The sequence below is a fragment of the Mesoplodon densirostris genome, chromosome 5 (genome assembly GCF_025265405.1).
Source record: "Mesoplodon densirostris isolate mMesDen1 chromosome 5, mMesDen1 primary haplotype, whole genome shotgun sequence".
In the NCBI taxonomy this organism is placed as follows: domain Eukaryota; kingdom Metazoa; phylum Chordata; class Mammalia; order Artiodactyla; family Ziphiidae; genus Mesoplodon; species Mesoplodon densirostris.
In genome coordinates this window covers 69782912-69802887 of record NC_082665.1, presented here as the reverse complement: position 1 = coordinate 69802887, position 19976 = coordinate 69782912, and the positions used below count along the sequence as shown (strand labels likewise).

At 40.4% G+C, this 19976-nt stretch overlaps 1 protein-coding gene across 3 annotated transcripts in view; it reads right to left on the bottom strand.

The window, feature by feature from the left end:
- NPHP3 (nephrocystin 3) overlaps positions 1-14245 on the bottom strand; it is a 44170-nt gene extending 29925 nt beyond the window's left edge. For all 3 annotated transcript variants that reach the window (XM_060099014.1, XM_060099015.1, XM_060099016.1), the window contains exons 1-8: positions 13821-14245; positions 11397-11522; positions 10680-10830; positions 8760-8912; positions 7252-7385; positions 5677-5837; positions 3073-3229; positions 427-501 (exon numbers count right to left, since the gene is read on the bottom strand). In XM_060099014.1, the coding sequence (XP_059954997.1) occupies positions 427-501; positions 3073-3229; positions 5677-5837; positions 7252-7385; positions 8760-8912; positions 10680-10830; positions 11397-11522; positions 13821-14213 (1350 nt within the window). In that variant the 5' untranslated portion in view covers positions 14214-14245. The remainder of the gene's footprint in view (positions 1-426; positions 502-3072; positions 3230-5676; positions 5838-7251; positions 7386-8759; positions 8913-10679; positions 10831-11396; positions 11523-13820) is intronic.
- Positions 14246-19976: the final 5731 nt, after the last annotated feature.

Genomic DNA, 19976 nt, shown 5'->3' with positions numbered 1-19976 from the left:
ACACCTAGAGGTGTGTTTTCACCCCTCTCTACTGCTAGGGGGATAATGTGGTAGAAAAATTCAAGACAGATTTTTCTAATATACAAAAACTCAAGGTGCACACAGAACCTAAGGAGACTCTCTGTTGAATAGGATGAACATTATCCCTCATATACTTCCTTTTTACCTACCACTTTTGTAATCCATTTTATACTTAATGGATATTAAAACATCAAATCGTTTGTGAGACAACTGAGAGATACAGATACATGGTACTGGGAATAACACAATAATACCACCAGATGGACTCTTGCCAGAAAAGAGGGCACTTTACCCCGGTATTGTTTTCAAAAAAAACAAACAAGTGCTTTTCTCTGGAAAACCCAATTTTATAGAAATCACTCTTAAGATATTTGAGAAGAAATCTTACAGGGAATGCACATTTACCTGTTTAATAATCTTTTCTACATAAATATAGGTTTTACAGACTCCTTCTGCAGGATCTCCTGAGTGATCAATGATCTGGAGGGAAAAAAAGAAGTTTAACAACAAGAAAAAAACAAGACTAACAGGAGGAGGGGGCGGTAAACACTTTTATTAGAGTGCTTATATGTTAGGAACTGTTCTAAGTACTTTGCGTATATTAGCTCATTTACCCTCACAACCCTAGGAGGGAGGCACTGTTATTCCCTCCATTTCATAGAAGAGGAAACTGAGGCAAGTTAAAAAACTTGTCTAAGGTCACACAAGGGATTTAGTGTGAACAATGTTGCAAATAAAACAAAAAGTATGCTTTCTTTTTTGCTTATGTGTCCATCTGAGAAAGTGACTGGAGTTGGTGATACCAAAACTCTGTCCAGGACCTGGTGTCACCACTGAAAGTCCACTTTGGTCTGGATGATGCACACACCTGCTCATTTTGACATGTGACAGCAGGAACCTGTTAAGGAACCAGATAGGTGGGATGGTGTGTGCTGGGGCCTTGGTAGCAGCATCTGCGCTCCCATGGTGCGTAGTGAGGCCATGGAGCCTCTGTCCCTGCCAGCACTTGGATGCAAACAGAAGTAAATTTTATCATGTGGAGCAGACAGTGTGGAAAATATTCCTAAGTTTGGCTTGATTCCTTTCAGCTCACAGCCTTGGGGGAAATAGTTTTTGTTTTTTTCTTCTTGCCCTATAACCTGAACACGTAGGTTCATATAAAAACCCTCCCTGAATAGTGCTTGCTTTCTGCCTGTTTGTTTCGGAAGGGTAACCAGGGTAACCTGAGGAAACATGGAAGGGTTCGGGTCCCAGGCTGTAGTGGTCAGAGGGAACCAACCTTTCATTCGTGGGAGACAATGGGGCCCCCTCTGCTTTCCCCTGTGGGCTGGGGCCTGGCACACAGTAGGTGCTCAGCAAATCTGTGGGTTACTTATGGAATGATCCAGAGGAGTGGTGGGGGGAGGAGCCATGTGCCAAGGCTGAGGGCAGCTCCACGACCTTCACTTGGGGGACAGGTCGGGGAGCCGGTACAGAGGACAAGGCAACCCACCCCCACTGTCACTCTCAGTTCCTCCCCTGCTTGGCTGGGGGGCTTGGCCCACGGTGAAAGGAATGGTCTTTTTTCAGGAAAATTCCAATGGCTGAACTCTCACACTTCTGCTTCAGGTAAGAACTTGTGGATACCTTGCTAATCAATTCACCTTTTTGGGTATGAACATTCCAAAGCTGGGAAAAGCCCAACACCAGCCTTTATTGTTTTAATCACTCTGCTGAGTGTCCCTTCTCTTGATGTCCTGAATAAAGGTCATTTTTTTTTTTGTAAACACACAGACACACATATACACATATACACACGTACACATGTGTACACACATGTATGCATGCCTACACACTGACCCACACACGAGTTAAACAGCTACTTTAATTTCATCTTATGTATTTCTGTACCATTCAATACACATAACCTTCAAAATCCATCTTTATGCCAATAAAGCAAAGAAGTTTATCCTACATTTAAATTTATAATCATAGTAGAGAGATCTTATTTGACTCATATATAAAAAAATTCATCCTCTAGTATACTAATTTTTAAAAGCAATATTTATAGAATAGAAAAAAGATAAAGATTAATATCTTTCGTTGTGGTACCTAGTGAACTAGGTACTAAAATAATTCAAACAAAGAATGAAATGGCTCTGGAGATTAACTGTAATAAAAATGTACTCTTGTCTTAGACTCTTCACTATGTTATGCTGGCCTCAAGAAAAATGCCTGTATTAATATTTGGTCTTATTTTCTGGCTAGGCATAGAGAAACAGAAACTCCGTCAAAATCCTAGAGTTGTTTTTGATTGTATTCTTAACACTAACTATAAACATTTACCAAGTTATCTCAGCATGCAGTAATGCAAAGCCTGTAATCTCTATTCTAAAATATATCCCACCATGCATCTAGGGATGATCAAATCCTTCTACTCATCAACAGTTTTTGGCTTTTCCCAATGCTTGCAGGAAAGGCTACCATGAAAAGGCTCCTCCTTACACTAATCGTTGGTCAATAATAGATAGAAGGACTCTGTGCTTGGGAAAAAAGCACAGTAGAGATTCTGATTTATCCACTTACAGATTATACACTTTTTAGGCACATATCGCTGTTGATGCCTCTCTTTCTCTCATAGTCCACAACTAATCTGTTAGGAAATCTATTGGCTCTGTCAAAATTTATCCAGAATCCTACTGCTTTTTATCACATCCTCTACCACCACCCTGGTCTAAGCCACCAGCATCTCTCACTTGGATGACGGCAACAGCTCTCCACCTCTGCCCTATCCCACTACCTTCCCTCCAAACCACAGTCAATTCTCAACACAGCAGCCCAGGAGAGTCTTGTCAGAATAGCATTTCTTCCTCTTTGGTTAAATCCTTCAACGGCTCCCCACCTCACTCTAAGTAAAAAAAACAAGGTTCTTCAGCGTCGGCCCCCATGGCTGCTCCTACTCACGTCCCCTCACTTGCTCTGCTCCAGCCCCACTGGCTTCCTTCCTCTCCCCAAACACGCCAGCACCTCTCTCTGCCAAGCATGTTCTTAAAAACAACCTATGAATTTTACCTTGGCTTTGTTGGTCTTGTTCAGGTTAGAAACTTGATCAATCAGGTGCTGGACAGAGTCAGAACTGACTTTCCCATCCTCCAAACGATGATAAATTAATCGTGGTTTGCCTTCAGTGTTTTTCAGAAAAGCTTCTTCACAGTCTTCCAATAACAGGCTAGATTGGAAATCAGTATTTCTTGTGCTATACTGCACTGTGGCAGCACACAGTTAGTCAATTAACTAACCTAAGTGCCAAGAAGGGGGATTTACTACAATGACAAGTGGCCAGAAAAGGCCCAGCTGCAGAATAAGTGAAACTTTCCAAAAATGGATGTTTTTTTTTTTTTTTTTTGCGGTACGTGGGTCTCTCACTGCCGCGGCCTCTCCCATTGCGGAGCACAGGCTCCGGACGCGCAGGGTCAGCGGCTATGGCTCTGTGGCCCAGCCGCCCCGCGGCATGTGGGATCCTCCCGGACCGGGGCACGAACCCGCGTCCCCTGCATCGGCAGGCGGACTCACAACCACTGCGCCACCAGGGAAGTCCCAAAAATGGATGTTTTTATAGCTCTGTTCTAGCTTAGTGTCAATATTAAAGTATAATATATTCACTAGCAGACAATGAGAGTAGGTACAATAAATTAAATTTTAAAGCATACATAATTTTTTTTTTTTTTTTTGCAGTACGTGGGCCTCTCACTGTTGTGGCCTCTCCCGTTGTTGAGCACAGGCTCCGGACGCGCAGGCCCAGCGGCCATGGCTCACGGGCCCAGCGGCTGTGCGGCATGTGGGATCTTCCCGGACCGGGGCATGAACCCGCGTCCCCTGCATCGGCAGGCAGACTCTCAACCACTGCACCACCAGGGAAGCCCAGCATACATAATTTTAATTTTTTTAAATCTAATTTAAAAAAACACTTCTCAAAAATACTGTTAAACATTGCTCAAAATAATGGTCCATACTCATGAGACTTTGCAAATAAATGGAAAACCTAATTCTATTCACAATTATATAATTTCAAGTTAAAACACAAATATCATCAGCCTCAAGATTTCAAGATTTTTCTCTTCTCTAGTCCTTTAGCCTTTACTCATTCAGTAAATGATCTGAATCCTTATACCCCAGATACACTGTAAGAAAGATCCAGAGGCAGATGGGGAAGGTTAGATAGCTATTAAAATCTTGACTGTGGTAAAGGTTAAAAAAAAAATCCTAACTATGCTCAATGTACCGTAACTACAGTCTGTACTATTCCTATTTAAATTCCAGAAAAATCTTCAAATAACCTACTAGTGTTTTCTACACCACAAGGAAAACTAAACAATTCCCATTTCTAAAAAGCATTAAATGAAAGTTTGTCTAGAAAGGCAAATTAGTGTGTGTATACAGGGGAAAGCCATTATATGATTCAGAATTTGCATAAAAAACTAAAATACCGGCCCCAATACGAAACAGAAAAAAAAAAGCAAAAAGAAGAAAACAGAAAAAACAAAATGGTTTTAAGGATTAAAGAATTAACAAGAGAAAAACAACAAGTGACATATACTATCACCTAAGATAAAATACTACCTAGATATTAAAGAATAAAACAGGATATATTCTTAATATAAAAACAAAACAGGAAAATAAAAGAGGGAAGGGGAGGTAAAGGACTCCAACTAAAGGAAATCAAGTTGAAGGAATCCTTAAACTTATTTTGGGAAAAGGTTCCTTGACCACATAGCTCCCTGGCCACCTGGCCTCTGGGTAGAGTCTTAAGGATCAATGATAGGTTATATTGCAGGGACTCTCATAAAGCTTAGGGCTCCAAACACTTCCAAACACAGTTAAAGTCAGAGTTGGTCCTCAATAAAAAGAGAAAAAAGCTTTGGAAAGATTAAATCCAATCAGATAGAAAATATAGAAAGAAAAATTAATTTATTTAACCTATCTTATTTTGTCTTCTATCTATATATCTAACTGGTAACAAAAAAAAGCTTCATTTGCAGACTAGATTCATTGGTGTGATTATATTTCACATTATAAGAAAACTGCTCACTTTACTGGATTTAAGTAGTTAGCTCCTCAGAGAATTAAAAATATGATTTAACACCTATGCAAGTGTTCAAGTGCCTCTCAATCTGTATCTGAAGAAAGAAAATAATGAAGGTTAATGCTGATTATTGAAATCGGGGTCACCACCTTCTTCTGTAAAGGGTCAGCTAGTAAACATTTTGGGCTTTGCAGGCCATACAGCCTCTGCTGAAATACTCAACTCTGCTGTTGTAGTGTGAAAGCAGCTGTAGACAATACATAAATGAATGAACATACCTGTGCTCCAATAAAACTTTATTTATAAAAACAGGTGGCTGACTGGATATGACCTGAGGGCCATAGGTTGCTGACCTCTGATTAAAATGATCTTTACATTAATGATGTTAAACTTATAACCTATTAACAAGCCTAACAGTGTGAAACTTTAAATTTATTTTATTCACGTATTAAAAGTCATAGAATTTATTGAATTTCATGGATTGTTTTTGATTATAAGAATGCAATTAGAACTTATCTTTCAAGTTCATCTGGTAATCTCAATTCTATTTATGAGTTTAACTTCTATAATAAATTATAGAATTTTCAGCTTACCTTGGTAAGGTTAAATGAATGAATAAGATAACTAATGAACTCTTCTCAATTTCCCATTTTCTTACAGTGAGGTACTGATTTTCAATATCAATTGGAAAATACACAGCATGGAAAAAATATCCCATTGTCTCACACATTCTTTTAAGTTTAGGTGAACAGTCCTAAAAACAAATTAAAACATAAGAAAGCACAGCTTATTTAACTAAAGATCTAGTCAGCTTCATACTACTTAAAATCAAAAAGGTTATGTTGGATATTCTCTGATTTAAAACTTTAAAAAATATATGATCACACCTTAAAGAAAATCTTTAAGAGAAAAGGCAAGTTTCTCTATAAAATAAAAATAGTAATAGCTTAGCAACTTTCCTGTTTCCTAGCCCAGAAAATGATTTATCTCATGATAAACCTAAAACAACAGGAGTAAAGTATTAGGCTATTTTGCTTTGGTAGTTATTTATTTTGATTATTATTATTACCAATGACTTCTGTTTATTGTTATAGGGTGAAAAATGTAAATCCATAGATTTATATAGTAAAAAGTGTCCGCCGTGGTATATTAGAACACTAAAGCAAACAGATATAAAAATATGTTGGTCTATAACAAATCAAGGTACTTAGTATGATGATGATTATTATGCAATAAATTAGTAATTCCCTCAACATGTGTTTGGGAACAGCCTATACTCAGTGAGTAGAAGCTTTGGTTTTCAAAATACTTTGTCTTTTTACCAAAATTGAGTATTATCAAAAAGGAAAGCTAAATGAACTTATTAATCAACAATCTGGACGATGTTAATATAGCAGGTATAGCATGTGACATGCATATTTATTTAAAATTCAGTTAGAACAGTAGTTGGTAAACTTTTCTGTAAAGGGCCAGATGGCAAATTAATAACAGCTTAAGAACTTGGCTGTTTTGGCAAAGGTTTTTGTGGTCCATTTAGTTTCCATCATAATTTATTCTGCCACTAGTGAGAAGCAACCTGAGACAATACATTGCGCGTGGCTGTGTTCCAATATAACTTTATTTATAGACACCAAAATTTGAATTTCATATAATTTTCATGTCAAAATATTATTCTTCTTTTGATTTTTTTCAACCGTTTAAAACTGTAAAAACCAATCTTAGCTCTAGGTCATACACAGACAGACTGCAGGCCAGATTTGGCCCACAGGCTGTAGTTTGCTGACCCCTGCCTTAGATTAACCCCAATGGCTGCCTTGAAAAATTTAAAACCATGACAAGGATTAAATTTTGACATAATCTGAAACAGATTCAAGAATAGAGCTGGCAGGTATTAACTATAGCAGACACCATCAGTAAGGGCTGTAAACACTGTGGAGAACGTGTAAGGAAGCATTCAAAAGCATAAAGTTCCAAGGCCTTAATTTGAATATACTGATAATACTGAGTAAGACGTTTTCTTAAGAAAAGCCCAAGATGCTTCCTACTCTTTAAGACATAATCTAGTGGGTAGTAAACTACTTGGTTCAGGCAATCAGTAGTATCATAACCAGGACACAACATTAACTTTATTTTAAATCAATGAATACAGAATTTATAAATGCCCTCACCTTAAGGAAAAGATCCATTTCGGGCTGGGTTTCATCTGTATAAATGAGGTAACATCTGACAGTGTTACTCCACAGAGAATGTGAAAACAAGGGGGTAACTTGTAATAAACTAGCTACAGCAATATCCCAGTCATCTGAAAATAAAATTTCTCATAAGTTCCCGAAAAATAATTACTAGAAAATATTTGACAACATGATTCCCCAAAAGTCTGAAAGAAAACAACAGGCATCATCGGATCTCACTTGTAATACCGACAAAGCTTCTAGAATAAGATATTAGAAGGCACTCAGTTCTCTAACCTCAAATTCTATCCTGGGGCTTAAAGCAATCAATGTCACCAGTGGTCTTTGCTGGGGTACCCGTGGCTCCAGTCAAATGTCAGGGAACTAGGCAACATGGGCTGTTCAGTTAGTTTGCTACTTGAGGAGAGCCTACATTCCCAGTTTTATCTACTAATTATTCTTGAAATACATTGAGTGAAAAAGAAAGTTCAAGAACAGTACAAAACAAAAAATAACCAAAAGATAGTTAGTGAGAATGAATATTTTAAGACATATTTGACTAATTCAAAATGCATAATTAAAAAAATAATTTTCATTTTGCTAATAGGTAAATAATTTCAGGGTTTTTAAAAAAATTTATGTATTCATTTATTTATCTTTGGCTGCATTGGGTCTTGGCTGCTACACAAGGCTCTCTCTAGTTGCAGCGAGCAGGGGCCACTCCTTGTTGTGGTGTACGGGCTTCTCATTGCAGTGGCCTGTTTCTGTCGTGGAGCACGGGCTCCAGGCGCGTGGGCCTCAGTAGTTGTAGCACGTGGGCTCAGTAGTTGTGGCTCGCGGGCTCTAGAGCACAGGCTCAGCAGCCATGGCTTTAGTTGCTCCACAGCAGGTGGGATCCTCCCGGACCAGGGCTTAACCCCTTGTCCCCTGCATTGGCAGGTGGACTCCCAACCACTGTGCCACCAGGGAAGTCCCTATATTTCAAAGTTTTAAGAAAAGAGTGGAGCTACTTATAACATTTCAGATCTGAGGTGGTATTGAAATTCGGAACAGATCTTAAGAGCTGTTTTGGATACCAATTATATAAAAGATAATGAATAAGAATACTATATTATATAACTGAAGTTTTGTACTCTACTCCACAACTTCTCTAACCTCCAACACCATCAAAGATGCAGAGGGAAAGACTAAACACTACTGTTTTTCAGCTAATCTACATTAGGCTCTCACCGCTCAACTAAAATATCTGAGAACTCAGACCAGAAATTCAGTTATTAGAACCTATTGGCCAGTCTGGCTGGGAGGCACCATCTGATCCTGATGTGAATTATGTAACTTCATCATTCCTGGTCAGTGACAAGCACCAGTACATGATGGTTTGACAGTGGAAGACACCCAGAACACAAGTCTCATGCTCTGCTGATGGCAGTCTTCCCAGCATAAGATTATAGTACACGAACAGTCACTACCATTAACCAAGGTAATTGGCAAATGGCGTGTGTTACCTCTGTTGACGTTAGCAAAGGGTCCTTCTATATCTATAGAACTATGGGCAAACTCAGGGCCCCGGAAAGACTGCTGAAGCTGAATCATACTCCCTATGGAGGGCTCACTTCCCAAGGCTCCACCAGTCCAATACTCGCACTGGGGTCCAGCAGCTGTAAAAGCAAGAGATTTCATCTGATGAAAACCAAATTATATTGGAATTTCAAAACCTTATCATATATATTCAATGGATTTCTAATGCAAAAAATACTACAATATTATAAATACAACAGATATTCAAACTTTGATTTTGAAATCAAAACAATGATTTTGAAAGTACTTTGCCACCAACTTCTGGCAAGTTCTAAGGTGGTGGTTAACAGAATTCTGGTTATCACCTCAAACTTACACAGGGGATTAAAAAGAGAAAGATGAGAATAAATTAGGAATACAATAACCAAAAGAATTATAATAACAGAGAGGAGTTAAAAACACCCCCCAACAAAAAAATTCTAAAAACATTCCTAACTATATGATTTAGGTATCAGTGTAAAATGTGAAGGAAAGAATTTCAAAGGAAGACTATTACTGGCACACCAGTAATTCATATTGATTCATATTGGTAATTCATTAGGATGTAAGCTAAGGATGTAAAGAGCACATTTTCTTTACTTCTCAGAGCAAAAAAATTAATGATTGAATCAACAGGTACTTATGAACACGTTGTGTTTTTTTTTAATAAATAATAATTCATGGCATCCTTGACTAAACATAAGTAAACTGGTATTTGGGCTAAATCTCTGGCAAAACTGAGATTATTATTTGTGGGTGACAAATAGTGAGTGACATTCCCTCAAGCATTCCTTCTTCATGTTTATATCGAAATAGGAAGAAAGACCTACGAGGAAATATTAACTCGTTTTTATTAACTTGCTAAGAGAATTAGAATATAATAGTTTTGAAACCCTGTACATTTTAACATATGTCAATACTGAAATAATCACTAGGACTAATGTCATTAAGAATCACTTCACTTTTTTTTCTCAAAAGTTAGTAATAAAAGTCCCAGGATGCTAGTCAAATTCCAATGGTACTAAAATGAAAATTAAAAGGGAATTATCAGTTGCCATATTTCACTCTAAAATACATCAGTTTGTAAGAATATAATTATATTTTTAATAAATGGGAGAGTGACTGCAGTTTTCCACTGCATTTAAAATAGAATATTTCCCAAAATCAATCACACTTCATTATTATTTCCTTGGAACACAGTGGAACCTTTCAGTCTATGATTCCAGGTTTTTCTTTATTTCTAGAAAAAACACTTTCTATGTTTAATTGTAAAACAAGAACTTTAAAAGTATTTCACAAAACTGCATTGGAAATCACTCAATGAAATATTATGCAGATATTCTTATAGTTGTAAAGAATATATCAATTATGTGGAAAAATAATGTGACAGAGACTACTAACTGTCCTCCATTCTCCCCTTCTTCCTTCAGTGACACAACCCCAAGCTTTATGTGGATACATGGCTCTCCCGCTAATGATTACACTTTCCCATCTTCCTAGGTAGAGTTCTGGCCAATGGGGTTTGAGTAGGAGTAATCTGTATATCTTTCAGATTGTGCTTTCAAGGAAAGTAAGGTATTCCCTCCCTCCCCCTGGCTAAATTGTAGATGTGATGTTGGGACTTAGAGGGGCTTAGATCAGAGAGAGAAAAGCTATGGGTTAAGGTTGGTAGAACAATAAGACAGAAGGAACCTCAGCCTCTACATCATGGACTTCATAGAAAAGAGCTGTCATAACAACTGAGAAAGAGAAAGTGCAACTCTATTTGTAACAGCAATTACTTATAAGTAAAAGGATTCAAAGTTGGCTCTATAATCATTATACCTATATTGAAATCTCAAAATATTATAAATAGGAAATAAATTTACCAGTAACATCTGTACAGTTGTCATCTGAATCAGACTCTCCAGGATCAAATACATGGATCCCTTGAACCTGTAGCCTCTGAAGTTTACTCTCCAGCTCTCGCTTGGCCCTCAATAAATCCTGAATTTCATTTTCCTTGGTTTCCCTAAAAATCTTTAAAAGAAGGATTTTAATTTTGAAACCCTTTTCCATAATCAAAAATTGTACCATCAACTTTTAAGGGAAAATTCTTTCTTTCATAAAATCAATATTCATTTGGTCCTTGATCTCCCCTTTTGTAGGATGAATAATCTGAGTACCTCTACATCACTGTTTTGTAACTGGAACCCACTGGAATTCCAGCAGGATGTGTGGAGCTGCCTTGTGTGCTCCCTGATGTTTAGCAAATTTGCCCCCTCCCATTTAATGCCAGTAATGCTTACCCATAGAAAACATCCCCAAACATTCTAAATGCTTTCCCCTAATAGAAACACTTTCCTTTCCCACCCACCCCCCACAAATCCCTATTAAAATGTTCACTTTCATACCTTTTCTTTGAAACTACCTTAAGTTTACCTCGTCCAACTCAAAAATGTAAAAAGTGCTTTAGTTTAGTTCTTATAACTTTCATGGCTCCTACATCATTTACTTCTGTTTATTCATCACAGTATTATATGAACTTTTAAAATATACTGTTTTTATTCCATATCACTTTGGGGATAAAGATATATGAAATTTACCTTAAATTGCCTCTTAACTTTATCTCTGTCATGTTCAAATGTAGCTGCTCTCTCCATTGCTTGATATTTTGCTTCTAAAGCACTTTCCTTTTCCCGAAGTATCTTCTGGTAAGTTTTCTGAAGTGCCTGGAATAATTTACCTTGTTATTTCTAACAAAAATAGCATGCCTCCCAAATTTTACATTATCTTATATACATATTAAATATCTTAGAATTTTAACAATCTACTTACTTTTTCACCAGTTATCAAGAAATGCATATTGCCATTCTATTCAAACACATAATGGAAAAAAAATGCAAATATGCTTGAATTATAAATGAAGATATTTGACATTAAGCTTTCAATAGAAATTAATGCTTTTTCTTTGAAATACTGCACTAGCTCTTAATCTTCACTACACCTCAGCTTTCCCATCTTTAAGAGAACAAAAAGTACAACTTGTAGGGCTTAACCTGAAGAATAATTACTTCTGTGAGACTGTGCACTCCTTGGCTCCATGTCTTACTCCTCTTGCTAGCCCCAAGCACTAGCAGTGCCTGATATACGGCAGGCTTCCAGTAAATGTCTGACTGAATGGATTAAATAAATACAGAAGGTTTTTAAAAAATGTCTAGATATGTGAGAAAGGAATCAAAAGGGTTACATAAGGAATCAGGATTGGTAACAGGAATAACCTGGGACTGTGACATTTGTCAACACTTAGTGCACTCTACCCTGGTTGGTCTGGCTTTCTTTTCTACCTCCACCTCAGTCTTTTGCAATATGCAGTGAATCCAAGACAATGGCTTGGATGCATGAAATCAGATATCTGAAATGCATAAGTCCATTTCATATATACAAGTGCATTAAGACTGCCCAATAGGAAAATCTGTAAGACAACAGATAAAATTACTTATGTCTTCCCAGATAACAGTGCTAATTATACAACAGCTAATGGGGGTGGGGTAGGGGTGGAGAGGGATTGACTAGAAGGACTAGTCTAGAAGGAAGAAGGCTTCTTCCTTCTAGAAAAACCAGGTCTGAGGTATTTATTCTATTCCTCCTGTAATGAGCTCAGGAACACTTGGGCTGTCCAGAAGTCTCTTCCATAGTAAAGAAAAATAGAGTAAACAAACTACAACCCTCAGAGGGGCCCCAAACTGATGACACAAAATCTCACGCCTTTGCTCACAAAAAAATAACTTTCCTAATAATCAGTTAAAATAGATCTATTATAGGAAGGGCATGTAATAATTGTTTTTCGAGTAATTTAATCAAGTGGATTAAGGAAATTTGACTATACCTAGGGAACGTTTTCAACCACAGCAGTTAAGGTGGTGAAAACCAGGGGCTGCCAGAAAAATTCACTTCAAGATCACTGAAATCCAACAGCTATGGAACTTCATAAAGAAACGAAAATAGGGGCTTCCTGGTGGCGCAGTGGTTAAGAATCCACCTGCCGGGCTTCCCTGGTGGCGCAGTGGTTGACAGTCCGCCTGCCAATGCAGGGAACACGGGTTCGTGCCCTGGTCCGAGAGGATCCCACATGCCGCGGAGCGGCTGGGCCCATGAGCCATGGCCGCTGGGCCTGCGCGTCCGGAGCCTGTGCTCCGCAACGGGAGAGGCCGCAACAGTGAGAGGCCTGCGTACTGCAAAAAAAAAAAAAAAAAAAAAAGAATCCACCTGCCAATGCAGGGGACACGGGTTCAAGCCCTGGTCCAGGAAGATCCCACCTGCTGCGGAACAACTAAGCCCGTGTGCCATAACTACTGAAGCCCGCGTGCCTAGAGCCCGTGCTTCACAACAAGAGCAGCCACGGCAGTTAGAAGCCTGCCCACGGTGATGAACAGTAGCCCCCACCCTCGCCCCAACTAGAGAAAGCCCGCCCGCAGCAAGGAAGACCCAACGTAGCCAAAAAAAACAAGAATAAATAAGTTAAAAAATATATTTTAAAAAAGAATAAAAATACATTTTAAAAAAATAAAAAATAAAATAAACGGAGACAGAAGCCCCACCTCCGAGGTATGTAAATTTGTGTGGGGGGGGTGGAGGGGTGGGAGGGCGAGGCGTGGTTAAAAACTCCTAGGAAGGGTTTGATGAGTTGCCTCAACAGATGCCACCAAAGTCTTTTGTGTATATGTGTGCCCCGTGTGGACCTACTTCTCTGGAGATTAGCATTTGTTGCTTCAGGACACTTTCAGGCTAATTGCTTCAAGGCATCTGAATGAATGGACCAGAAATAGAAAAGGGGGGGGCGGTTAGTTAAGGAATCACTTTAGACCCAAGACAGTATGTCCCCTCAAATTAAAATGCAGAGCAGTCAGGCGTACAGGGTCCAGCTGGCAGTGCGGCCAAGAGGCTGCGAGGCGGTGGGCAGGCGGCCCCGGGGCTCAGTTTCCCGGGTGTCGCGGCCGTCCCCGGTGAGCGCCTGGGCCCGGCGTTACCTGCAGCTCTGCCCGCAGCCGCTTGTTCTCCGTGTCCAGCTTGGCCTCGCGGCGGCCCATGGATAACAACTCCTGGTTCTTGCTGACCCGGAATATCTCGTACTCCTTCTTCAGCCGCTCGTACTCGGCCGCCGCGTACTCCAGCTCGGGCACCGACGAGCCAGTGGACTTGAAGCTGGCCCCCAGCAGCCCGCCGCCGCCCGCCCCGCGGGGCAGCGAACCCGGCCCGGCCCCCGCCGCCGCCCCCGCGCCCCGGCGGAACGAGCTGCGCAGCAGGCGGGCCTTGGGCTTCACCTCCACCGGGATCTCGCAGGCCTCGCCGCCGCCCGCCCCGTACGTGTCCTCGATCACCTCCCCGCCGGCGGGGCTCACGAGCGACGAGGCAGTCCCCATGGCGCCGGCGGCCGCCGCTCCTTGCCACCAGGTTACCAGGAGGGGGCGGGACCAGACGAGTGGGAGGGACCAGACGAGTGGGATGAGGCGGGGCAGCAGGAAGGGGCGGGGCGAACCCATCGAGAAGGGGAGGGCCAGTGGGCGGACGAGAGGGATGGGGCGGGGCAGCCGGGTAGTACGGCGCAGGGCAGGGTGGCTAGGCGGGGCCAGAGGAGCGGAACGGATGGGGCGGGGCAGCAGGGCTGGGCTGGGAGTGAGAGCGGAGCGCGCAGGGCGGAGTGAGCAGCGTGGCGGTCGCGCAATTCCACCCCTGCGCTATGTCAGAGCCTACGGACAAGGTGAAGTATTGACTTTTTGCAACAAGAACACTGCAGAGAGCGCTTCACAGGAATATGGAGCATCTCACAAAGTAAAGGAAAGGATAGACTATGACAGTATTTGAGGGATATCATGAAAAATGGAGAGAGATGGGAAAACAGTTTTAAACTTTTAAGTCAAGAAAGTGTGGGGTTGGCGTCTTCTCTCTTATGCTATCTTGTGTTCTTGCCCCTCCGCCGGGTTTCTAACCTCTCCAGGTTTGGAGCCCTGGAAGGAGGACAGGAGAGGGGAGGGAAAGGCTTTATTTGATTGACACTGCTGTGAACTGGATGTTTGTGCTCTTTGGACTTGGCAAACTGTTAAAACTGGCCCTTCTCAGAGATAGTTTTGTAAGTTCTTCAAAGACTCTCTCCCCCTCATAACTGGAAATCTTTAATCTTCAGTTTTCTTGACCTGGGCTGGTGCAGCTATATTCCAGCTGGTACTCACTGCTTCCCCAGCTGTAAGGAATTCAGAGATACTTTCAGGATCCTGTCCGCTGATGTTTATTCCTCCCTACAGGGTCCCACTTTGACAGACCCAACATAATTCATGCTAGTTCACTTGCTGGTGGGTTCCATATCTGATCTACAGGTGTTACAGGTCAGGTTTCCTGGGAAACAGATTCTGAAATAGAGATAACCATGCAAGATGTTTATTTGGGAGTGTCCTTGGGATCAACTCCTGTAGAAAGGAAGGGAAAGAAGCAAAATTGGTCAGCGGGAGAAGCTGAGCTTTGCTGCAGCCTCAACAGAGGCCTTAGCCAATCTACAGGGAGTTCTGATCCTGGCATAGCTCTGAAGAGTTGTTCTAAATTGGGGTGGGGGGCTGGGACTTTGTACTCCCATACCAGACAGTCATCAGCTTTCTTCAGCCAAAGCAATCCCCTAGGAGACTGACAGTTGAGGACTCTCTGCTGGCATCACTTCTAGTGGCTGGAGGAACAAGTCTTTCAGGCATCACAACATCTACCACAACAGGAAACACATTTTCACCTCAAAGAACCCTGGGAATGCAGGCCAGTTCTCACTCCCTCCATCAAAGTAGCTAGTCATCCTTTCTTTTACCCTTTAAGTTTTCTTCAGGAGGGAATCAGATAACAGGCCACTGTGTTCTTCAAACTCCAAGAGATACATATTAACTTCTTCAAATAGTCTCCTGAGATAAGGGGAAACATTCCCACCGTCAAGTATCTCAAGAACTCCTCTCTTTTAAAGTCCTTTCTGATCGTCAGCTTCTAATACTTGTACCCTCAATGTGGATCAGTGGTTCAGGGAATCATTCACTAGGTTTCTGCCACCTCCTTTGAAAAATTCTGCATCTTAGTCTTATATGTCCTTTGGAATGTGCCTCAGCTGGAGACTTCCACTATTATGCTTGCATACTAAAATAAAAAACCATCACTTATTCCCTCCAAACCAATAGCAAACTACAGTAACTTCCCATAATTTGTGGAGTAAATTCAGATTCTGCAGCCTAGGACCAGTGCCCTGGAACAATGACCCTCCTTTCCTCACCTCTGATTTATCCAGTAACATCCCTCTACCCACGTTCTTCCACTCTAGTTGGGCTGATTTTCTTCTTGTCCTCATACCAATGTAGTTTCTATTTCCTTTCAGTACTCTGCCAACCCTCATTTCTTTCAAAGTCTAGCTTCTTTCTCTAAGAAACTTTCCCTGGATAATCATACCTTTCAAGGGTTTATCATATCAATATTTTCAATTCAGTAATCTTTGCCTTTGTGCAAAATACTGTACTTAACTTTTCCTGACCTTGTTCTCCATTAATTGTGTCCCCATTCTATTCATCTTGGTTTTTGGTAGTTGTTATTGTTATGATGCCATTTGTTGCTTAGATTCATCACGAGCAATCATATTGAACTCCTGCTGAGAATATAATGTAGTGCAAATGACTGATGACCCGAAGAGATGTCAGATGTGGCTGGGGTTCTCAAAAAGCATAGGAGTTGTCACTGCCTTCCCTAATAACCTTTACATAGTTTTGCAGATGCCCCCGCAAAACAAATCCAGGTTTGCTGAGACCATGGAGACTCCTTTCTATATAGTGATTACTGGCTGTCTTTCTCATCAAGGACAATATGTATAAATTCAGCACACATACTGACCTTGGATAACTGTTGGTTAATGCCTAATGACATAACTGAGTGAGTGAGCCCAGAGGTGACCAGTTATAGGGTGCTAGCAGATACTCAGTGTTGTTGGTTTCCAACATATTTCTTAATCCTAAACTTATCACAGAATTTGTTCCAGTTTCCAACCTCATAATTTGTTTCCCTTCTTTATGCTGAGTTTAACCCACAAACATCATTCTTCATTTTGAAAGGATAATTTTGAATACAGAACTACGGTGAGGAATGAAGTCTCTGGCAGGCAGCTTATGGCCCATTAAAGATGGCTACAAAATTTTTAATACTCTATCCATTGAAAGGTGAGGTTTATGATGAGGATAGGCTACATAATTTGTGGGACCCAGTGCAAAATGAAAATGTAGTGCCCTTTGTTCAAAAATTATAAAGAATTTCAAGACAGCAATAAACCAAGCATGGACTCCTTTTGAGTTCAGGTTTCTATGCAGGTGCACTTGAGGTTTTTCAAAGGGTCACACACCCATGACTCCAGCCTGTTTATGACTCCTCCCCTTGAGTCTGGTTGAGCTCTGGAACTTTTTTGACCAGTAGACTATGGCAGAAATGACTCTGTTCCACTTTCTGTGTCTTGGAACACTCTCTCTGGGAGCCTTGAGCTGCCATGTAAGGAGACCTACTACTCCAGCCAAGGTTGCCAGACTGGAGGTGTGTAGGCATTCCAGGCAACAGTCCCAGTTGGCCCAGCCTTCCAGCCAAGGCATGTGAAGTGAAGCCATCTTGGACTCTTCAGGCCAAACTATTTGCTCGTTGGGTACCACTAAGTGACTTTAATCAGCACCACAGGAGAGCAGAAGAATCATCCAGCCGACCTCTGCCCAAATCTTGACCCACAAAATCATGAAATGTAATAAAATTGTTAGTTTAAGCCAATGAATTTGTTAGTAATTTCTTTTCACACCTGGAACAGAAAAATTTCCCCACATTTGGTCAGGTAGCTTGTAAAATTAATTAATAAACAATGCTGCCGCCTTTAAAAAAGTGTAATTTGTAGAATAAATATCATTTGTGTAGGTTAGTGTATGTTTGGTCTCCAGACTGTGACTCTCAAATCGCTTGGGACATTTGTTAAAAATTGAGATCCACTGAGTTTTAATTTGTGAGACTGGAGCTTGCAAATTTTCATGTTTAGTTAGCTTCCAAGTGATACTTACATACTTTAAGATCTCAGAACCACTGAGTTTGCATGAAAATTGTGGCTAGTGGCTAGGGATGATCTAATTCATTCCTACGCAAAGTGTGGTCCACCTTACAAATGTCCAGCATCACCTTAACAGATGTCCCAAGTAATTCTGACAGGGGGCAGGATTTGGCCATCATCATGTTTTAAAAGTGACTCAGAGGATTTTAATCATTAGTCAAGGAGAAAACCAGTGGTTTCATCCTCTGCTGACTCATTATTGCCAACATGGGTGCAATCCCCCTTGGTAACCATTTTGGCATTTATGTGTATGCATCCAGGTTCCTGTTTAAGCTTTCTTTCCTTTTATCACAGTTCATCATAGTGAGTGCACATGTGATTTTGACCATATTGATAGTATTGTGCTTCAATTTTGGAGATGGACATGGCATCACAAATGGCTGAAATGTCCCCAAGAAATGTATCGCCTTGGGATAAATGACTATCTAATTGGATATGCAAAGAGTAATAGTCTTTGAAGAGAAAGGAATTTTACAGAGGGAAGGGATTCTAATTCTCATTAAAATTGCCAACCTTGTCTGAGCCCGTTTAGTCCTGCTCAGTTCTACCACCTGAACTGATCCCTAAATTCCCTTGCTACAAAGTCTATAGTGACTGATTTCAGGAATTGATTAACAATGGGGAACGTCTAATCTGATTAAGCATCTGTGATTTAACATTTCTACCATTAGGGGACAGTATAACTCAGGAAAAAATTTGGTTGGTAATTTGTATATAAAAAACAATCATTTTTCTCATATGAAATAAAGATTGTAAAGAATTCAGTCCAGGTATTATTGTTTTCAGTAGTGATCATCTGCATTGCCTTACTTAGTTCCCATCACAAGTAATCACATGACTCTGGAGATTAGTTATGAAATAGACAAGAGTAAGGGTTTGCAAACTTTTTCTATTTTGTGGGCCATATGGTCTCTGTCTCAGTTGCTCAACTCTGCCATTATAGCACAAAACAGCCATACACAATATATAAATGAATGGGCATGTCTGCATTCCTATTAAACTTTATTTACAGAAACAGATGGCAGGGTTTGCTTTAGCTTAAGGGCTGTAGTTTGCTGACCCCTGTACTAGAGGGGTAGTTTTCAAACCTGTATAATTTTCAGAAGTATGTGGGGAGCTTGTTAAAAATTTAGAGTCCTGGACCGCACATCAAATCTACTGAATCAAAATATCTGTGGATGGGGCCCAGGCATCTGAATGTTTTAAAGTTCCCACATGATTCTGAAGTAAATTCTTATTTAGCAACCATTAGGCCAAAATAAAGTTCCCCTTTTAGGGAACTATAAGGTCCTTCTTGACATATTGTAATATTTTCAGTATCCGAGTAACTATCCATGCTACAAAAGATATAAACGTAGAGCTTAGGCTCAGATTATCTCTGTAGGTACTTTCGAAGCACATCAATGAAGGTCTCATTCCCATATAAATGTTTGTATTAAGTGACTGGTTTGGGGGTTGTTTTGTACCACAGCACATCCCAGCCTGTCCTGACTGATAGAGGGCCATACTGAATTACTTTGAACTGGGAAGGGGAAGAGATTGAAGACATGGAAAAAGGGGAAGGAAGAATGTAGAGAGATGGTGGAATGTTGTATAGTACTTCCCCAAAATGTCCCAAATCTTCAATAAACTTCCACTCTCACAAAAAACTTGCTGTGATTGGATTTTTGAATTTTTGATTTTTTTTTTTTTTTTTTTTTTTTTTTTGCAGTAATTGGTGAAGGCGAGGGGTTTAATGCCTAGGTGAGTACAAGGGTGAAACAAAGGCAACACACACAGATGCAGTGGAAGGCAAGTTGGATAAGAATATTTTAAATATGGAGTATCCATTCCTCATGAAGTATGTTCTCTAAAGATAGGGTTGCCCTGGGCCATTTTGCCTTGGACTAAGGAAATGTATGGGTATATAGAAGGCCATGCATTGAAAAGAGCTCCAGTGGGTCTTGTTAAGAATATGCTATCAAAGATATTTACTTGTGGTTCTAAAGCATACTGCACATTTTGGACATTTGTTTAATAAATAAAATAGACCTATTTTTCT